The 21,510-nt window shown below is 34.6% G+C and overlaps 1 protein-coding gene across 28 annotated transcripts in view; it reads right to left on the bottom strand.

The window, feature by feature from the left end:
* Positions 1-21,510, bottom strand: part of SOX6 (SRY-box transcription factor 6) — a 595,594-nt gene that overhangs the window by 334,699 nt on the left and 239,385 nt on the right. For all 28 annotated transcript variants that reach the window (XM_074336055.1, XM_074336057.1, XM_074336052.1 and 25 more), the window contains one exon: positions 2,509-2,716. In XM_074336055.1, coding sequence (XP_074192156.1) covers positions 2,509-2,716 — 208 coding nt within the window. The remainder of the gene's footprint in view (positions 1-2,508; positions 2,717-21,510) is intronic.

Genomic DNA, 21,510 nt, shown 5'->3' on the forward strand with positions numbered 1-21,510 from the left:
GATGATTGGATAAAGATGTGGTACATATATACAATAGAATATTACTTAGCCATAAGAAAAGTTGAAATACTGTCATTTGTAACAACATGGATGGATCTTGAGATTATCATGCTAAGCAAAATAAGCCAGATAGAAAAAGTCGAGAACCATATGATTTCACTCATATGTGAGATTTAAAACTGAAAGCAACAAACAAATAAGATAAGCAAACAAGCAAAAACTCATAGACACAGACAACAGGGTAGTAGTTACCAGAGAGTAAAGGGAGAGGGGAGGAGGTAGAAGAGGGCAAACGTGGTCAAATATACGGTAATGAAAGGAGATTTGACTTTAGGTAGTGAACACACAATGCAATATATAAATGATGTATTATAGAATTGTATACTTGAAACCTATATAATTTTATTAACCAATGTTATCCCAATATATTTAATAAAAATATTTAAAACTATACATATATATTACAAAACAATCAAATCAAATTTCTGTAAAGTACATAAAAAACATTTTTGATAACAGGAAGATACTGATAAAAGACTCTTAAATGGGAGGTCTCTTCTTGTGTCTCTCTTCTATCAAATCTATAACACACAGTAATGAAGAGGAAGAATAAAAAACTAACCATTATTTGCAAGAGAGAAATGGATTCCCTAGCAATCCAGACAAAAAAATCAATTTCTTTAATTTTATACTAAAGAGTCCTCTAATGTCTTCTGAAAACCGCTTTCTTATAGAACTAAAACCATTTTTCTCATGAATCACAATTAAAAGTAATCTAGAAATCACATTCAGAGATTACTGATCTGGTGGCCTGTTATTCTAGAACATAGCCAAGAATGCAGAATATAAAGACTCTGAGCAGCCAGAAGAGTCAGCATGATGTCTATGTATTGAAGAGTATGTATGTTACCCAATATCTCTCAGCAACTCACCCAGACATATTTGTTCATATTTTAAATACAGTCCAGAATGTCATGATCATCTAATTTTGTAATTTATAGATTAATACAAAGAGAAAATTAGAAATTATTCACACCTAACCAGAAGTAGAAGGCTGCAACCTGATATTGAAAGAGGGGAAACCAACCAACCCCCCCACACACACACATACACACACACACCGAAAAATATATCTATATTAAGCAGACACAAGAGCTCCAAAGTTCCGTAATTGCAGAGGAATAACCATAAAGTCAAACATTACTAATTATCTCAATGATCACTAGAGCATCATTACATTATAGCATGGTAAAATAACTGACATTTATAATATGATAATCATCTTAATACCTCAAAATTTATGTAGTTTAGAGTTCATAAGAAGCTTTTATGTTCATTATTATAGTTAATTTTCAAAATGTTTACGTTACCAAGTTAGATATTGGTACTATACCAAGTTTTGAGTTTTGTGGCTCAGGGAGAGTGTAGAACTTACCCAGAGTTATTATGTAATTGTTAGATAGGTATTGGAGATCATAATCTACTGCATCATGACCCTGAGTCATCAAAAAATATAAAGTGTTTACATTTTGTGTCGTATAATGTGGTTAGTAAGACAGGGAAGCATGTAATACAGTTTAGAAACTTCCACAAAAATTGCTGATATGGTAGACACATCCACAAAAATTAATTTGAAACTCTTAAAACTTTTGAGCCCTTAAAGGAATACAATTAAGTTACATGGGGAAAAAAATCCCTTATATCAAATCCCCATTTCCCTACAGTGCCACAGAGGTCTAAATTTAACTTACAGTGTTAGTAATAAATCCAGCACCATCAATTACCCTACATTTTAAAGTCTGAAATCTGTATGTAAAAAAATGAAAGAGCATACATATTATAGCAATCACTGATACTTGACTAATTTAAAAATATTATTAGAGAGTCTTCTGGTTTTCAGGACACTGGTGAGCATAAGTGGACTTTTGTGGAGAGAGTAGAGAAGGCGGATGTGGGATACTGTAGTACGTGTTATGTGTCAAAGCACTTCTCCCTGGAGCAGTAGCTTTAACAATATTAGAACCATTCAACTCTCAATTCTACATTTGGAGGTAAAATAATAATATTTATAAAAATGAGCAGAAATAAACTTTGGGAGGGGTTTCTTTTCTTCTTTTTTTCTTTTTCTTTTTTCTTTTTAAGCAGTTGACATTTTTCATAATAAAACACCATCCATCAAAAGGAAATGAGGGAGAAAAATTTTAAAATAAAGTTGCAGCCGAAAAAATTCCCATACTACCTTTTTTTCAGGGCAAGGCTTACAGTCAGTTTAAAACCTTGATTTGTTATCTTAAGAACCAAATAAAACACACAAAGTTTTACAAAAACGGAGCTATCTGTTTAACACTCCTAATGGACCACAATCTGCCATCACCATGGTAACCTCTGAATAACTTTTTCCTAGCTAGTGCCAATCAAGCACTTCTCTAGCCCTTGAAATCCCACTCATTTTTTTTAAAGGCTGGAATCTTTCAAAGAATAAAGCCCAGCAGTTAAGTCCACACATACCCTCTTGTTCAGTCCGAGTCATTTCCTCCAGCTTCTTCTGTTTCAGTGTGTCCACCACATCGGCTAGGCTCCCTTTGCGGCGTTCTGGGGTTCCAAAAGTAACACTGGTCATTATCTCGCGGTCCCGACTCCCTTCGTCAGGCTTATGTGGTGAGGTAGAGGTATTTCGGAAGGAATATAGGGAACATAACTTATTATTCTCTGACTCCTAGAAAAACAAAATAAAATAAAACCATTAGAACACTTGTTTCTTTGCATATCGTTGAAGAAAAATCCCCAACTCAGAATAACAATATATGATGCTTAATGGACAAATAAATATATATTAACTATCTCTGCTTTAAAAATACGAAACATTAAATAAGCAATCATCAAAGCAACTAACCTAAAATTGTAGATTCAAACTGTTTATTTTTTAAATTAGAAAGTAGTCTAAATGGTTCAAAAACAATTTTAAAACAGACACGTCAACTCCTCATTCATTTACACCCTTCATTTAAAATAGCTCAGATTCAATTATTCATTATTAGGATTGGTAAAATTTTTCTTCTAATTGGCACTTTTATTAGTAATGTTATTCCCACAACCTACAAAAATATGTACACAAAAACATTATCCTTGAATTTAGAAGCAGTACAGAAATTAGCTTCAATAACCAATGTTAACTGTTCACTGGAAAAATATGTAAAATACCAAAATCAGTGCTACAGTCTGAATATTTTTGTGTTCTGGGGTTTGGGGGAATCTTTATTTTTGGGTATGCATCTGTCAAAAGTTATAGAAGCTTCTTTCTGTTCCTTACCCTTCCCGCTGATACTTCAGTACAGCCACACAGTTTTCATGTGGCATTTAAAAATGGTTTGTTTTTATGTGTTTGTTTTTAACAAAAGGACAAGTTCATTACAGAAACATTTGCACAAGAATTACTTCCTAGTACAGAGAAGAGAGCTAACTGGTAAAAGGGTTAGATCCATCTGTGAGGAGGAAAAGCAAATCTTAGATGGAAAATAATAAATACCTAAACGTTTATAGAAGAAAATGTTTTTATATCTCTCTAAATCAGAGCTGAGGGTTAAAAGCAACTATTATTTGGCCATAGCCCATCAGTAGCCTTGTATTCACCTTATCTGTCTGTGTGTGAGTAGTCTCTCTCCCAATTAAAAAATTCTGTGAAATGAATAACACATTTAGCCTTTGCGATTCTCATCAGAAACTTGAAAATCTTAATCGCTCCTATATTTCTCCCCATCTTCACAAAAGAAGCCCAGCAAGCTTCAAGAACTAGAGGAAGAAGCATTAAGCCAAAGTTACAGAGTTAATAACTCATGGGAAGGGGTAGAAAAGAAAAATGGAGCCTAGAGAAGTAAGTTTCCACATATATTACATGAGATAATAATTATACTCAATAAATGATAGGTATGTGGGTGCTATTGTCATTATACAGAAGATAGGAATCAAACTTATTTTCAGGGTTATTGGGAGCATATAATGAGATAATGTTTCTCAAGCAACTAGGCTCAGGCTGAGCTCATAGGAGGTGGTGTTTAATAAATGGTAGGTGCCATTATTCTGATGGAAAGAGAAGGCCTAGGAACGGAGCCAAAGATTCCCCCTCTCTGGACCTAAGGGATTGTTTATTAAAAAATGTTATGATTCTTGAACTAAATCTGTAAGTCTGTAAATATACTAAAACCCACTGAATTACACACATTAAATGGGTAAATTCTGTGGGATGGGTATTATATCTCAACGAAGCTGTTAAAAAATATGGTCAGCCAAATCTTAATCTTTTTCTGAATTCTTATTGCCAGCACAAAGCCTATCACAAAGCAGATGCTCATTACATTTGTGATGAAATAAACTGAAAGAAGAAAATAAATGGGGCAGGACAGGAAAGAGAGCTCCTCTTTACCTTGGTCCTAGATCTGCTCTTCCCCAAAGAAAGATGTTGTATTTCATTAACGTTTACAGTAACTCTGTGGAGTGATGCAAAGGAACCCCTTTAGATGCCAGTCATGGTTAGTACATGGCTCCTCGGAATGGCCGGTTCATTCTTCATCTTGTGCAAACAAAAACTTGGAGATTTGTTTGCCAAAGCTATTTTGACCTCTTAATAGTCCATATCAGAAATCTGACCTAGGCTTCTTTGAATCAATAATCATCATTTGATCAATCACACTTCAGTCACTTTCATTTCAAATGCAAAGTAATATCATATCATAGCCTATAAATCAAAAACAAAAACAAACTTTGTCTCAACCTAAGGGATTAAGGGCCAAGTCAACAGTTACGTGGAAGTGGTTACCTTCAAATGACTCACCATTGACCATAATAAAGAGAATTTTCCTCTCACTTGAAAGATGCTGGGCGTGGAGCTCCAGCCTGAGTAACAACTTTTAAGTTGTCCTTAAAGGACTCAGTCTCCATACAGTACCATTTTTTTCTCTCAGGTCTAATTTCCATCTTATTTACTCATGTCCCTTACTTGTTAGATAGATTATGTTCCCTGTTTCTTCCTCATGGGAATGTGGCGACTGCTATCCTGAACCACAGACAATAACCACGGGTTCCCACATCGAATGACCCACTGTCCTCAGCCCCATAATCTGTGCAAAGTAGCTCAACACTACCAAAGCAGGGAGCAAGAAGCTAAAAAGTCATGATTTCTCCATAAAAGCTACAAGAACTACTTGCAATATGTCACCAAGGCCCAAAGACAGGCAGTGAATGAAATCATAAATGGCTTATATCACATTAAGTAATCTTATACAATCCTTAGGAATAATGGAAAGGGGCAAAATTTACTCTTTCTGGTCCTCACTTCTTAACTTTCTAAAACTTGAGAAATACTGGCCTTTCATGAATGGAGGCCTATGGGCAATTCATTTGAGTAAGGGGGCACATAAATCCATACTCTTACAACAAAGAAATTACTGTTGAATAAAAGGTAGTAATACCAAATTAGAAAAAGAAACTTGGCAAAGAGTCTCTAATATTTTTTCTAGAGGGATAGATAATTTTTATATAACTTTTCTTAAGAAAAAAAAAGCTCAACTTATTTTGTAATTTCCCCGAAATAAAACAGGTGCTATGAAATAAATATCCATTGAGGCAAGATTCCCAGCGATAACATCTACCAAGACGTGATGCATGTCGTTGCAGCACAACTGTAGAGATTTGAGATATTTTCCTAAAGCAGTGGTTCTGAAACCTCAATGTGTAGAATTCCCTGGCAAGTGTGTTAAAATGCAGCTTCCCCACTTCCTTCCATAACCCCAAGAGTGGAGCCCAGAAACATGAATTTTGTTGAACATTCCAAGTGATTCGGATGCACAGGTCCTTTAATTCTGATGCACCCCCACTTTAAGAAACACCAGTCCCTAAGAAGGCAATGAAATAAATGTGCATTGCTTTAATGTTATAATGCAGATATAATTATGAATAATTTTAAGAAGCCTGGTTAGCTGTGATTTTTAAAAATAGCATAAAGGACACTACTTTTCTTCTTTTGACTTGATCGAACATATGAACAGCACAAAAAGCAGAACATATAAGGCACTGAGTAAGCATTAGTTCATTCAAAGAAAATTTACTATAAATTTGTTTTATCTCAAACCCCAACCCCAGTGGCCCCACCAAACCTAATAGTGAAGAATATTTTCAAAATATTATGTAAAAGAATCTCAGGCCTAATACAAGAACTAAAGCAATGTTGATTTAGGTTATCTAAAGAGCATTTCACTGGAAATCAAACACAGGTCAAAATCTTATATGTAGAAGACTGAAAAAGTACCCAGTAGCACACAAACACAAAAAAAGTTATTAGGCAGAGTTTCTAGGAAAGACAGCAATTTTCACAAATTAAGAATATTTAATTAAGATGTTTTAGTGTCTGAGGAATAGAAAAGTTAAATATTAAAAATGAAACACGTATGCACGGTGACAGAGGTTAACTAGATTTATTATGGTGATCATTTCGCAATATATATACTAATACTGATCATTGTGTTGTATATCGGAAACTAATGTAATGTTGTGTCAATTATACCTCAATTAAAAAAAAAGTGAGGTGATGTGTGTCAACTAAACTTATTGTCATAATCACTTCACAATATACACATATGTAAAATCATTATGTTGTACACTTTAACTAATACAATGTTATATGTCAATTTTACCTCAATAAAACTTGAAAAACATATTAAAATAAATATCGCTCTGATTTTTCAGAAGGTGTTATTCAAAACTGGTTGCTCAGTGGTGGTATTAAAAGGATGTTTGATTTAAATAGTCTTCTCATGGTACTGTAACTACATATCAAATGTACTCAAATTATTGAGCTTTTGAACATCTTGTTCCCTTCCCCCAAAATGTCCTACATTCTCTTTGAGTATACACTCAATCCACTCTTCAAAGCTCAGATCACATCGCATTTCATCCTTGAAGTCCACCCTAACCATACTGGGCCTCACTATCCTCCTATTAACCCACAAACTACACATCAAATCACTTAAGCAGAACCACACAACTTAGCGTTTAATAATATACTAGAATAAATTACTCATTACTATTTTGCATGTATTAATTACATTTGCAACTACATTTTAACTCTTGAAGGATTGGGGCCATCGCTCATGCTTCTTCTGTATGCCTCCAAAGCACAAATAAAATGTTGGCTGATGAAATTGAAACAACTGTTCACCAAATATGTCAAAAATAATCAAAACTTAAGGCTAAGGGTAAAGATTTGCTCTAATCATGACAGAATTTATTATTTAAGCAAAATAACAAGAACTGAGATATCAAAAAGGGATTCATTTAATAAAAGATGATCTAGCTACACAATGGAATACCATACGGCCATTAAAAAGAATATTACATATATTGAATATAGTATTGTTTATAGTGAGGAATAATTAGAGGCAACTTGCATGTCCAATTGCAAGGATTATGTGCAGGCATTATGGTTTTATACATATGGTAATAATTTGAAATTATTAAATATCATACTTTTGCAGAAAATTTAATTATGTGGAAATATTCATAATGTATTACTAGTGAAAAGTATGTTAGTGAGAAATATGAATATACAGTTTTTAGGAAAAAAATATATTTGCAGAAGAAAAGACACCAGAATATACAATTAAATTAATGGTCCTCTGAGTGTTGTGACAACAGGTAGTTTTTACTTTCTTCTGGCAGTTCTCTATATTTTTAGAATGTTATATCATAAATAATATTTTTAATCAGAAAGTAAATACTATTTTCAAGGCTGAATATGAATACCAAAAACATGTCGTATAAATAACTTCTTTACAAGGAAAGACATATTAAATGAAAAAAGGACATATTGTATATTAGCACATAATCTTAATTTTGTTATATGTGTGCATAAGGGTAAATGCAGCCCCCCACAGACACACACAAAAAACTGGAAGATGTAGGCCAAAATATTTACAGTGATTTCTAAATGGTGATGATATTATTGGTAATTTTTATTTCTTTTGTTTGTGCTTATCTGTATTTTGTAATTTATCATTGATGAACATGTTGTTTATATAATAAATAAAAACAAAACTGTTTTATAAAGAAATGCTTGGAGTAAATACAAAAATAAATTTAAGAGAATAGAATTTGATCTTCTTGAAGATGTCTGGAGAATTAGTATATTATAGTCTTCCTATACTGAACCCAGAAAAAAATAACCAAGCTTTCTTGCACTGGTATTTCTGCAGTTGAGAGCTCTCAAATAACATTTTCTAATAAATCTAATTATTTAAAAAGGAATCCTGTATTAGCTAAAATCTAGATCCTCATAATTGTCTCCCATTGTTTCCTGTTTGCCCTTAAGATACACAAAATCAATTTACTCCCTCTTCAATATTAGAGTTGCTCAAATATCTTAAGGGAAGCATTAAATTAATAGTCTTTTTCTAGGTGAAACTCCTCCAGTTTCTACACCCATTTCTCCTTTGACATGGTTTCCAGACCCTTTGTCTTTCTCCTCTGATACACTCTAGTCTCTCTAAGATACACACTGTCCTAAAAACGTGTTGCCAAGAACTGGATACCAAATTCTGCATCTGCATTTTCAACAGGATGAAAAGTAACACTGAGGTTATGTGGCTTCTCCCATGTCACACGGATAGAATTGGCAGAGCAAAAATCTAAATGTAGATTTTCTGAAACCATATCCAGTCCTTTTTCCATTCCACAGGGCTATAATAAAATCAGTTATCTATTGTTACATAAATAACAATAAATAAAATTAGTTATCTATTCTTGTATAAAAAGCACCCTAAAATTCTGTGCTTAAAAGAATAATAATGATTTATTATCTTTTATGGTTTCTGTGGGTCAGGAATTCAGGAGTGCCTGGGCTGGTTGGTTCTGCCTCAAGGTCTCTCATGAAGTTACCGTTAAGTCAGTGGCTAAGGCTGGAGTCATCTCAAAGGCTTATGCACTCACAGATGTGAACATTTCAAAAGCTCAGAGCTGTAGTCTGGGGTTCCTTAGACAACTTCTTCTGTATCTGTGTGATCTCTCCACATGATGTTTACTCGCCAGCATGTTGGCTTCAGACAAGCTGGACTTCTTCCATGGTAGTTCAGGCCTCCAAAGGTACATGTCCCCAGAAAGAGCCAGATGAAAGCTGTATCACTGTTTCTAACCTAGTCGGGGAAGTCATGCCGTGTAACTGTCAATGCACTCTACTCAGTAGCAAGTCACCAAGGCTTGCACAGTCAAGGGGATGGGAGTTTAAACTCTGCCTTTTTATAAGATGGAGTTATAATTAGATTCTCACATAGTTGCTGTGAGAAATGAATAATGTGTAAAGCACTTTGGATAGTACCTATCAAACAAGTACGCAATAAATGATAACTACTCTTATTATTAAATTCAAAAGTCCTTTGACCAGTTGTCCTTTGTTTCAGTTTTCAATTCTGAAAACACAGTCATAATAATCACTGGCACCATTTTTAGGTTTTTATTTATACTTATTCACATAAGTGGAATAATAAATACTGTCTTCAATACCAATGTTCAAAAATCACTCTTTAAAGAGCTGCATGAATCAACTTCCCTTCCTGCTGTGCAATCTAACTGTAGAGACAGATTATCTCCTCTTACCCTTTCCTCCACCCATTAGCAAGGCTGCTTCAAATGTGTTCATTCTCATTGCATTATATATGTTGTCATTTTTGTTTTGTTTTTTCATTTTAGTTATACTGCCTCTCTAATTGCAGTTTTATCCTCACTCTATTCTGCCCTCCCTAAAGATAAGATTTATTGAGATACCCGATCATAGATTTTTCCCCGATTTCTCACATCCCCCAATCGATAGCAAACATCTGTTTCCTTAGGCCTTACCAAAGCCACTCACACAAAACCCAAATCCTAAAAATGGTTCTTTCGAACACTCTCTTACTGAGACATTCCATGGTTCTCTATGGTGTGTGCTCTCCCTACTGATATGACAAAGGAACCCAATTTGTTCAACTACAGCTGTGTTCCTGGTAGTCTGTTGATGAAGGGAATTAAGGGAAGCAATGTCTGTAAAGAAATTAAAAACAATAATAAAACCAACTAAAAGTTGTTTTGTTTATTATAAATCACCATGTACTGGCAACTCAACCATGTTAGTGATTAATACGTTAAGTTATATAATACATATACTATATGTGTATTGCTTTTCCTCATTCCCCACTTTAAACAATGTTGTTGGTTGTTGTTGTTGTTTTTTTTTGGGGGGGGGTGGATGAACCAAAAGCTACCTGCAATTGCACTATATGAGAAGCATTCCACTGTCGTGTTATTGAGTGACTGACAGAAACGGCTTTACTGAATCTAGATTCCAATAACGTCTTGCTAACAAAAGAAATCTAACCTTTTTAATATGTTGAAAACTAAATTGCTAACATTTATAGTTTCTTTCTCAGAGGAAAAAGTATGTTTTTCTCTAATGTGACATATTTTAAGGAAAAGCATTGGTTTAAAAAAGTTTATATAAATGAAAATACTGAGTTTGTTTCCAATTACCAACAATTTATTCCTGACAAAAGTATAATTTGCTCTAATAGTGAAATAAAGTTTATTATTTTTCTCTTTTATTAAAACTGATACTTGGTAGATTATATTAAATTTACATAACATTCTCCAAGTTAGAATAACATCATGCCACTTTATATTATTACTATACTCTTCAATAACAATAAATGTATTCATGATGTATAATATAGATTTGTTATCCCCATTTGCTAAAACATCATGAATCTTAAAGTCCAAGAAGAAAAAGCATTGTTTTTTAAAATGTTACTTTGATTCAAAGAAAATAATTACAAAAGTTTTTTTTAAAAATGGCCTCATTGCTTTGATATTTAATAAATGGAAGTAAATATAGTGAACAGAGTAAATATAGAAAAAATTTAAATATAGAAAAACTTGTCAAGTTAAACACACAGAAAAGCTTTGCATCATCTATACACTATCAGGCTCACACATAGAATCAAATCTCAAGATTCAACAGTACTCAAAAATCCAATGGCTACCCCATTTATACGTAAATCCCCTGTTCAAGAAAAGGTGGTATAATAGTTAACAGAGTATAGGATCTCTGGGCCAGATTTTCTACTTAAATCCCAGCCTTTCCATCTACCTCCCATATAATGCCAGACAAGTTAGATAATCTCTCTGTGCCTTAATTTCCTCAGCTATAAAATGGGAGTGATAATAATAGGAATACAGAAAGTACCTCAGTGTTGTTGTGAAAATTAAATGAATTCATAAAACACTTAGAACCACACCTGCTACATATAAGTGTTTATTATATGATGGTGGTAGTAGTGATGGTGGCTGTTACAAATTCCCTGGCAAGTAATATTTTTGCCTCTCCTTAAATATCTCCACTAAGAGAAGATTTAGCAGCTCTTCAAAGCAGTCAGTCCATTCCATCTTTGGAGGGTTGTCAAACATTCTTATTTATAGGAATATGAATCTTACTCCTTTAACCCATGGAAACATTTCCATCCCATGGAAACATTTAGAACAGCAGCACTTTCAAAGCACACACACACACACACACACACACCTATGATAGCACCCTTGTATCTTTTGGTTTTTCATGCAAAATACCCGTTTTCTTCACTTCTTCTTCCTAGGATGTTGTTCAGCCACCCTGATCATCCTCCCCTGAGTCTGTTCCAATCTGTTTCTCTGTCTCTCTTAAAATAACAGTGTCCTGAACTGATGTGCTCAACATGGTCTAAACAACGAAGAATTAATCACCTCAGGGATATCACACTCTAAAGATCTAATGCCATGGGACAGGCAGCCTCACAGATGACAATACTTTGCAACTTTTCGCTAATGGTTCCATTTCCAGGCTAGGCTAAATAGGCAAAGACAAATTTAACCCTGAAACCAAGAAAGTTAGAAGTAGCAAGAGACTTGGTGATTATAGTCCAAATTTTTAACTTTTGAGATAAGGAAACTGAAGTCAGGAGATAAAAAGTGACTTCCCTAAAATCACAGAGTAAATCAGTGGCAGAGATGAATATAGGCATTCTATGAGGTAACATCCTTTCCTCTATATTATATTTCTTTTAAATAACCCCAGGGAAAATATTTCCACTGAATCAAAAGAACATGTTTTTGCTGTTTGGTATTTTTTGTTTTTGTTTGTTTTTTGGGTTTTGGGTTTTATATATATATATAGGGCATTAGGGAAGAAGGAGTACGATTATGCAGAAGTTAGAGAAGTGTAATTGGACAAGTTCTTCAAGAATTTTCTATGCATGGAGTCTCAAATAATTCCATAGAGGTTTGTTTAAGAAGTAACTGCTTACTCTAGTGTCAAGTTTATTCTCCATATGCTCTCCTCCATTATAGTTATTTTCCTTTCCTCCCTGTTTGAGAGACACCAGCACACTTAAAAAATTAGATATGCGTGTCTTTCATATGTAATCAGCAGAGCAGCTAGTATGCTTTAAGTGAATTGAAAGCTATGGTGGAAGCTTAAATTGTATGTACATCACAAAATCCAGATATCGGTCAGGTCATCCATTTGCATACGCATCATCCAAATGAGAAATAATGAAGAGATCTTTGAGGTAGTGGACAAACCCCAGACATCAGAATTAAGAATCTGAAGCAAAGGAGGTGAAGTAACCCCTCCACCGCCCCCACCACCCTCTACTGAAACAGGGAAATAGCCTTAAAAATAGGAAAGTCAAGGTACCAGGGACCTATTGTATGACACTAAGTGTTGGTAGAAAAAAGGAGTGCTTGTAGTATGACACAAGTAATCTGTTGAAATGCTGTTTAGTCCAGTTTCTAGGAAACGTGTCCTTAATTCAAGACAGAAATTGGGGCCACTGTGGAGGAGAAGACTCTATAATCTTTCAAGGGTATGAGTAGCTTCAGTGAAAATAGAAAATAAGATATAAAACTCAGGAAAAATGCAAGGTAGTTGTGATCCACTAGGAGAAGAGGTAGCAATGAGGCCCCCAGAAACAAAGATAGATGTGATTATTTACCTATGTCTTGGGTGTCTATTTTTAAATGATGAGGCTGGAGTCACAGAAATAGGTCAGACTATGCTCTTCATACCTCACAAATCTTAACATTTTAAGTACAATTTTAAGCCCAATCAAGGTCTCTCAAACTCATTTGTTCCTTAATAGATATTCTGCTCTACTAACAGTAAAGTCCTTTCATGGCCCAGTTTGCCTGGGAACAGCGACTAGAGAGCAGATTGCTCTGAATGTCATACATGCGAAGCACTTGTAGCCACTCTGTGAGCGCAATCATCTCTTCTCTTCACTGAGCTCCTGCCGTAAGTATAAAACAACTATCTAGCTATTGTCTATCTGTCTGTCTGTCTATCTATCTATCTATCTATCTATCTATCTATCTATCTATCATCTATCATTATATTTTTTCTATCTCTCTCTCTCTCTGTATTTACATTTCCAGGGAAAGGGAAGCGAGGCACCAAAATGTCACCAATTTATCACAAAGCGGCAAATAGAAGTCTAATTCTGTCATCAGGTGCCCCAATGTCTGGAAGATGTGCATTGCTCTATCTGAAGACAACACACAGCCTTGGACAATGGCTTAGTTACAATCATGGAGGCCACGCGTTCTCTCTGGAGGTGTGAATTTTTATTTTCCTCTTAACTTTCAAATACCCCAAAACTCAGATTCAGACTAATTTCTTGTCCTACTGTGTCATTCCTCATGGATCCAAGAGAACAGCCAAAATGAGAGCTGAACACTAATCTTACTGCCAATTTCAGAAAGCAAAATAAATAAACTACAATCAACTTCACATACAAAACACATCAGTATGAGAACAAAACAAATGAGTGCTATCGTTGGTAGAAGCGTACAGGTACAAAATAAGTTAATACTACTGAAGGCTTACTATCAACTCTGAATTCAAGAGCAAAAATGTTCTCAATTTATTCATGGATTGCATTAGCTTAATCCTGGCTAACCAGTGCTTATGGAAAAAATTACTAATTTACCACTAAAACTAATCAAAAAGTTCCTAAGTAACAGTAATTGCCAAAAATGTTCTAATTTTTCTTGTGTTTCTAAGTAAACGAGTCTCTTCTATTATACTACCATAATCTGTCTATGCTTGAATGAGAGCACATTTCTTCCCAGAAGTTTTATGAACTTGAGAATATTGAATTCTAGGTACTCTCAGAACACCGGCAGGGAAAATAAATCAGAGTTAAATTATAGTGAAAGTAAAAGTTTACAAAATAATTTTCAATCATTTTATTAAATAATGCTTTCCACTTTCTAGAGTGCTAATGAATTATAAAGAAGATAGATGAAATGCATAAATATTCTAATTTTTCTAATTTTTACCTGATTGTAAAATTTTATTAGCAAAGGTTTGTAATTTACACTGTGGATTTGAGAATGTGGTTTACAAAGAGATATATTATTGAACTCAGTTTGCATCACCTAGAAAAATAATGCCTGGAGGTCATGGGAATGATATATTCCCAATACTGAAACAATATTTAGAAGGTTAATAGCATAAAAAATAAATATGGCATCACCTTGAAAACTATATTAACAAAAAGAACAATAGTTTGAAGTTGTTCTTCTTTGAAAAGGTTACACTTCTCTTGGAAAGCATGGAAAACTTCTTATTGCAGAGGACAATCAAACAGTGGGATAATTTCCATATCAAAGTAATTAAGGCACATTCGTTAGATGCGTTCAAGAAAGATTAGATATGTTCCTGGAAGGAACAGAGTAGGGTCTTTCCTGCTTAATGCAGGTGTTTTAACTCAATAATCAGAGAAAGCCCTTTCAATCTCATCTCCAAATGAATGAGGGGAGCAGGATTCGTTATGCAAAAGTTACCTCTGTGGAAAGCAATCCTCTCCAAATGAAAGAAAGTAGATCTGGGGAAGTGAAAGTATAATCCGTAAAGAAATATGCTTTCTGTCCAGGCATCACCATCTTATTCATGCTAATCTAAAAGGACCTTCAGATTCAGATCTCATTCTAATCATGAAAAGTTCAAATTAGTCATGTAAAGACTGCATGCTATGTAATATATGCATTATATTTTCTACATGTTACTGAGAAGCATTTCAGAAATGTGCATATTTCTTTATTTCAGTTATCATCTTTCATTACAGTGAGGTACCCAGATCATCAGTGGGCAAGAAGGAATTCTAAATAAGAAACTATACATTATTCAGAACCACCTATAGACTGAAATGTGCTTTTGGAGTTCTGCTTTAATCAGAAAGATATCGGTGTCCCAAAATCAGCTTTCATTGGCTAATACGAACCAATTATGACTAGAAGCCTATTTTAAAAAATACTTTTGCTATGTTTAAATGCCATTTGAATCCATGAGGAAAATAAAAGCTGAGTGGTATAGGCCCGGTCAATGAAACTGTTCTGCTAGATTAGATCATACCAGATATTCTATCAGCAATCAAGTCTTATTTTAAGTAATTATCAAAAAGTCACTTTCCCTGTCTGGAAATGCTGTGGAACCCAAGCTACACTTCGGCCATGAAGGAATATTTGCAGATGGAGAGGAGACAGGAAAAGTCCAACCACCGGCATCACTATGAGATATGCCCTAGCAGCCTATTGGCCAAAGAAAGGAAAACAAAATATTTATGATCCATAAAGGTATCACATGCAAATGAAGCCAATTAGGGGAATATTGGCCAAATCCCAGAAAAGATGATCCTTATGAACATAAAAGAAGGTTGTACGTTGTAAGTGAATGTCGGTGATGGAGCTTAAGCGATTCAGATTGCAGCCAGTGCTCTGCAAATTCCAGTTACTAGAAAAATTAAATAAAAACAAACATGGCATATCCCATCTCCTTGAAAACATTCTGTATACACAATTTTATTACACTGGGGGGGAAAAATGAAAAGATACAAGGATCTTATTTTCCTGGAACTGTCAAAATATCAAACAAATGCAAAAAGTCTCTGCACGGAGGTATCGAAGTACTGGATTTTTATATTTTGGCAGGTGCTCAGTACGCAGCCCACATAATCACATGCTGATGGTTGGAGCGTGTTAGTCAGCATGCATACCTGATTCCTTCTTGCCCAAGGGGAAAAGCCAACGATCCCAGAGCACGTTAATGTTTCTACTTGTGATGAAAGTGTTGATAATATGCTAGGTAAGTAAGAAAACTTTCCCAAAAGGTATTTTAGAAAGGTGTATTATATCATTAAGAATAATGATAAAATAACTCAAATTTTCATAGGTATTGAAATATTTCCCAGTAGCATATGAGTAATCATTTTGTTTCATTTATACAAACCAGATTTAGGAAATTTTTTTCCAAATAAGCATTATTTGAAAAAAATAGCATATTATTTAATAGCAGGAATGAAACAGTGCACATAACAAGGGTGTGAAAATATAAAGGTGATCAATATGTTAACATTCGACAACATTAGTTGTCCATTTCACTATCCGCATGATGCAATAAAATATGGTTTTATTTTTTGGTTCAAATTTTAAGTAAATTTCTGTCATCAAATTTCTGAAATAGGTTTAGGAAGAGACAGTACTGTATACTAATAAGTTTCACATTTATAGAAAAGGGGAAATTTCCCACAGGGCTTCCTGGAGAATGCTGTTTCATGACACAGGGAGAGATGGACATTTTCACCTTGTCACCAGAAGTCTAGGTTTGAACTTTGCTTAAATAGAATGAATTTCCAAAATCTTAAAATGAAGGAGTAGTAACTAAATTTCTTTAAAAATCTAAACCTTGCTAGTTTACGAGTGGTTTTTTTTTTCCCCAGTGCTTCGTAGACCAATCAGGTACCAAAAAGATGTACACAAACCTTGCCTTAGGTATTAGGACTATAAATTAGTTAGGACTAAGTGAACTAGTGGGTTTCCCTACACTTTCTAAAGTACAGTCTCGATAAAAGTGAGGAAATAAATTTTATTCAGGTGCTGCCTTCTATCTTAAATGATTAAATCTTACCCAAAACTGTGAACAATTCAAGTTTTTAAAATCTTTTAAAAGACAACACAATTAGAAATCTTCTAAAAGTCTGTCACCACATAAAGCATGGCTGAGAAGGATTAAATCCTCACTTAAAATTCCTGGACTATGTTATCATGTAATGAAAACAGCTCCAGTCCCTGAAATGGTACAAAGTCCACACCAGAATTTTTATGACTCCAAGTGAACTACATACAACTCTCCAGAGTTGATTAGCAACTTCATTGGACTGAAAACCAGAAAGGCAGAGAGGAGACATTGTTTGCAAGCAAGAAAGTATTGTTCCCGACAGTTATTTATTAAATATCTCAACATGCCGATTATTATTTTCTTTCAATTACAACAAAGGACATTATTGGCATCTTTTATTTATAGCAGAAAAATTATTTTTCAAACTTTTCTACAAGATAAAACTCACTCGGGAGAATTTAACTAGGTCTCCAAAATAAGGAGTTCTGATATTCTGGGGCTCAAAGTCCAGCAAGGTTATTTCTACTTAAGTGGACTAGTAGTTAAAAGCCAGATGCATAGAATCCCATTATGGCTTCGAACATACATCCATATAAGCATGCATGTGAGTGCACACACATGCAGAACGTCCCACCTACGATCTGTTGCCACTTTTTGGATCTTGGAAGAGATATTGTTGATGCCTTGCCCACATCCCCATGACCTACCACAGAAGTTACCTGCAAATACAGAGTGCCCAAAAAATGTATACACATTTTAAGAAAGGAAACAACTGTATTAAAATTGTGATACTCAATATATACCGATAACGAAAGATGAATACAAATCATGTGTATCCATTTTTCTGGCACCCCCAGCCGGTATCGCCCTCTTAGGTAAAAAACTTCTGTTCTCGCATGGGACCATTCTCTGTCCAGGAGCAAGACTACCTCCTACCCTTTCCCTGGTCTCAGAAACTTTATTCTTGACTAAATTCCTGCCCACATGTACATTACTTAAAATATACTCTTCACCCTCTGTGTGAATTTTGTCTTCTTCAGAATCTATGGGAACTCTTCCAAGGATAACCTCCCTAACTGTTCACTCTTCCACTTACCACCCAACTCTCACCTGCACTACTGCAACTTTTCCTAACAGGTGTCCCTGTTTCTGGTGTTGCCTCCCACAATCCATTCTCTACATGGAAGCCAATGTGATCTTTCAAAAACATAAATCAAATCATGCTAGTCTCTTGCTGTAAATCTTCCAGTGGCTTCCTCTTGCACTTGAAGTAAAGTCCAAATATCTCACTGTAGCTTGTGATGCACCCTAGTATTGGTCACCTGCCTGCCTCCTTGATTTTTATCTCATACCATTCTCTCCCTCACCCATTCCACTCAAGCGACTCCGTTGCTCAAACATACCAACCAAAAGGCTTTTGCACTTACCATATACTCTGTCTAGCTGTGTGTCTTCCCCCCAATTTTTGCATGTTTGGCTCCTTCTCGTTATTCTCATCTCAACTCAAATGTCACCTCTTCAAAAAGACCTTCCCTGGACTGTTTAAAGTAGACATCATCTCGATCACGTTTCCTTATTTGATTTTCTTCACTGCATTTATTATTGTCTGAAATTCTCACTCTGTGAAACTTCTTTATTGTCTGTCACACTACTAAAATTTAAGTCCCATGATAGCAAAAATCTTATCTGACTTATTCACAAGAAAGTCTCTGTTCCTGGAACTTAGTCGACACTATATACTCAAGTAATCTTTATCAGGTAATTATAACACAATACCATATGCTGGTCACTAACCAATACCACAAAATGTTCCTCCATGCTTGTTAACACTATAAAGAATAATACACTATACATTTTTTTCCATGAAAAATTATGTGGATTTATTCCTGCCTAACGAATCAATTCTAATGGGAACAAAAACATATTGCAGGGGACAGTGGCAATATTCCTCTGCTAAAAAGGTTTCATTATGACCCCATAATGAAAATAGTAATGATTGTACATAGTGAACAAGGACAGTGAATTCTTATTTACACTAACTTTTCAGCCTTTAAATGGACCTTGCCAATTAACACAGCATACTAAATTTAAAAGTGAACGTTTCGGTGTCCATAATATAAGTAATTATAATTAAAATCAGAGTCGAAAACTTGGTTATCTCAAATTGGCCTTTGAATGCCAATCTCTAAAATTTCTATTCTCCTACTTTGTTTATGCCATAATGAATTATTTTCCTTGTTTGAAACTGTGTGGTCTCATATTTGGTTGAAGTACCACCTCAAAATAATTAATCAGAATTTTCACATTTAAAGGTTTTTTGCTTTTTTTCCTAATCAGGAAGTGGGGATTAGCAGAACTTCTCCACTTTGTCTTTGCCCTCTCTTACAGAAAAACTCCTCTGTGGTCTTGATAGTTCAAAGTAAAACCCTTCCTGAACCCAGTAGATAAGAAACTTTTAGTGCCTGTTTCTAACTGTTTGTGAGTGAAGGCCATCACAGAAAATAAATAACAAGGGAAACTGAATAAGTGCTGATAGAATTTTTGTTGTTTTTTTTAGACTTTCTTAAATTTATTTCTCCACAACTATTTTATGGAGTTCAATTACAGTAAGTAATGGATATGATCCATTGAGGAGAACTCCAAATTTCACTTAACTTCATACAAAATCTTTTGGACTTCAAATTTATTTGAAAGTAGAATGAGGTAAAATATTTATTAAATTTACTTTAGTCACAGTCCCCCACCTCAACACACACACACACACACACACACACACACACACACACACACACACACACTATGTAGGTTTGCAGGATGGCCCAGAAACCTAAAATCCTTCTATTGTTTTTCTTTCCTGTAAAGAAAAATTATTTGGTGATATGATACTTGCAATATAAGTCATTACAGGTCTGATTGTTACAGTTGTTATACAGTAATGAATCTATCCAATGAAAAGGGAGCACACAGGGAATTTCCAAATGCAGCTGCTAATTCCCATTTGTTAAATCCTTTTATTATACCATATAAGTACACAGCTGGGAAATACTACAGAGTGGGAGTTAAAACAAAATATTTTGTCTTCCAGACATTCAGAATACACAAAAGGTCCAGTGGAAAGCAATGTTTGATATCAAAAGAGAGTGAAAGTTTGAAAACATTTTCAGAAGGAATGATTTGTTTTAGACTAATATATCATATTTGTAAATGTAAACTATTTTATACTACCATAAATCCCATTTAATATAAATTTGGTAAGCAATTTGTTAATATCTGTTTTTTGACAAAATTTTAGATCATATAACTTTAAGAATAACTCACCAAAGCAATTTAGCACTTGCCAAGATACACACAAAATTTTACTAATAAAAATAAGCAAAGTGTTCTCTAAAGAAGTAAAATTTGAACTGTATTATTTCTCCCTCGATCTATATTTTCCAGTTTAGTTATTTTTATCTGTCCATGATTGTATTGGGAATAAAAGCAAAAATGTATCTTGAACCCATCCCTTCTCTCTATCCTGTTGGATTCCATACTATTCCAGCCACTATCATCTCTTAGCTGGACTTCTGAAATAGCCTCCACCAGGTCTTCCTCCTTTCCCTGTTTCCCTTCCATCCACGCATGTTATAGTGAGAACTACCTGTTTGAAATATTCTTAAACCCTTTAATGCTTTTCCATTGCACTTAGAATCAAATCTCACTTTCATAATGTTATCTACATGGTCTGGTTGGATATAGCCTCTACCAATTTTTCCAACCATATCTGATGCTACATTGCATCCTCACTTATTACACTCCAGCCGCAAACACTATCTTGAATTCCCTGAAACTCAGCTATATTTTTCTAACCTTAAATACGTCATTCCCTCTGCTATTTTAACTCTTTCCTCTATTCTTCGCCTGGCTAGTTCCTATCATCCTTAGGTCAGAGGGGGCATGCCTATCTAACCATTCTAAATTAGGTTTATACCATTATGTTCTCACATAGCATTCTGTTCTTTTTCTTCCTAACACATATCACAATTTTAACACACATTACAATTCTGTATTTATGTATGTATTTTTATTTAATTTCTATTCCCTCTCCTAGATATAAACTCCATGAAGGCATCATCATGCATGTTTTTTCACCACTCTACAGCCAGCACTAGTAGAATGCTGCACCCAGAGAAGGTACTACATTAATATTTGTTGAAATAAAAATAAAACATAGCCTTAATATCTTGCCAAAAAGCCAGTGACAATGACTGGATATCTATTGCATCCATGGTGTCTTGGAGGTATGAGCATAAAATGAACTATTCAAGTTCAGTCAGAAAAACAAACTTTTCCATTGCTCTGTGTGTCTGTTTTTCTGCCAATACCATACTGTTTTGATTATTGTTGCTCATACACTGGTGGTGGGAATGCAGATTGGTGTAGCCATTATGGAAGGCAATGTGGAGATTCCTCAAAAAATTAAGAATAGAACTACCATATGACCCAGCAATCCCTCTCTTGGGTAT

Source organism: Rhinolophus sinicus, linkage group LG06 (assembly GCF_036562045.2).
Source record: "Rhinolophus sinicus isolate RSC01 linkage group LG06, ASM3656204v1, whole genome shotgun sequence".
Classification (NCBI taxonomy): Eukaryota; Metazoa; Chordata; class Mammalia; order Chiroptera; family Rhinolophidae; genus Rhinolophus; species Rhinolophus sinicus.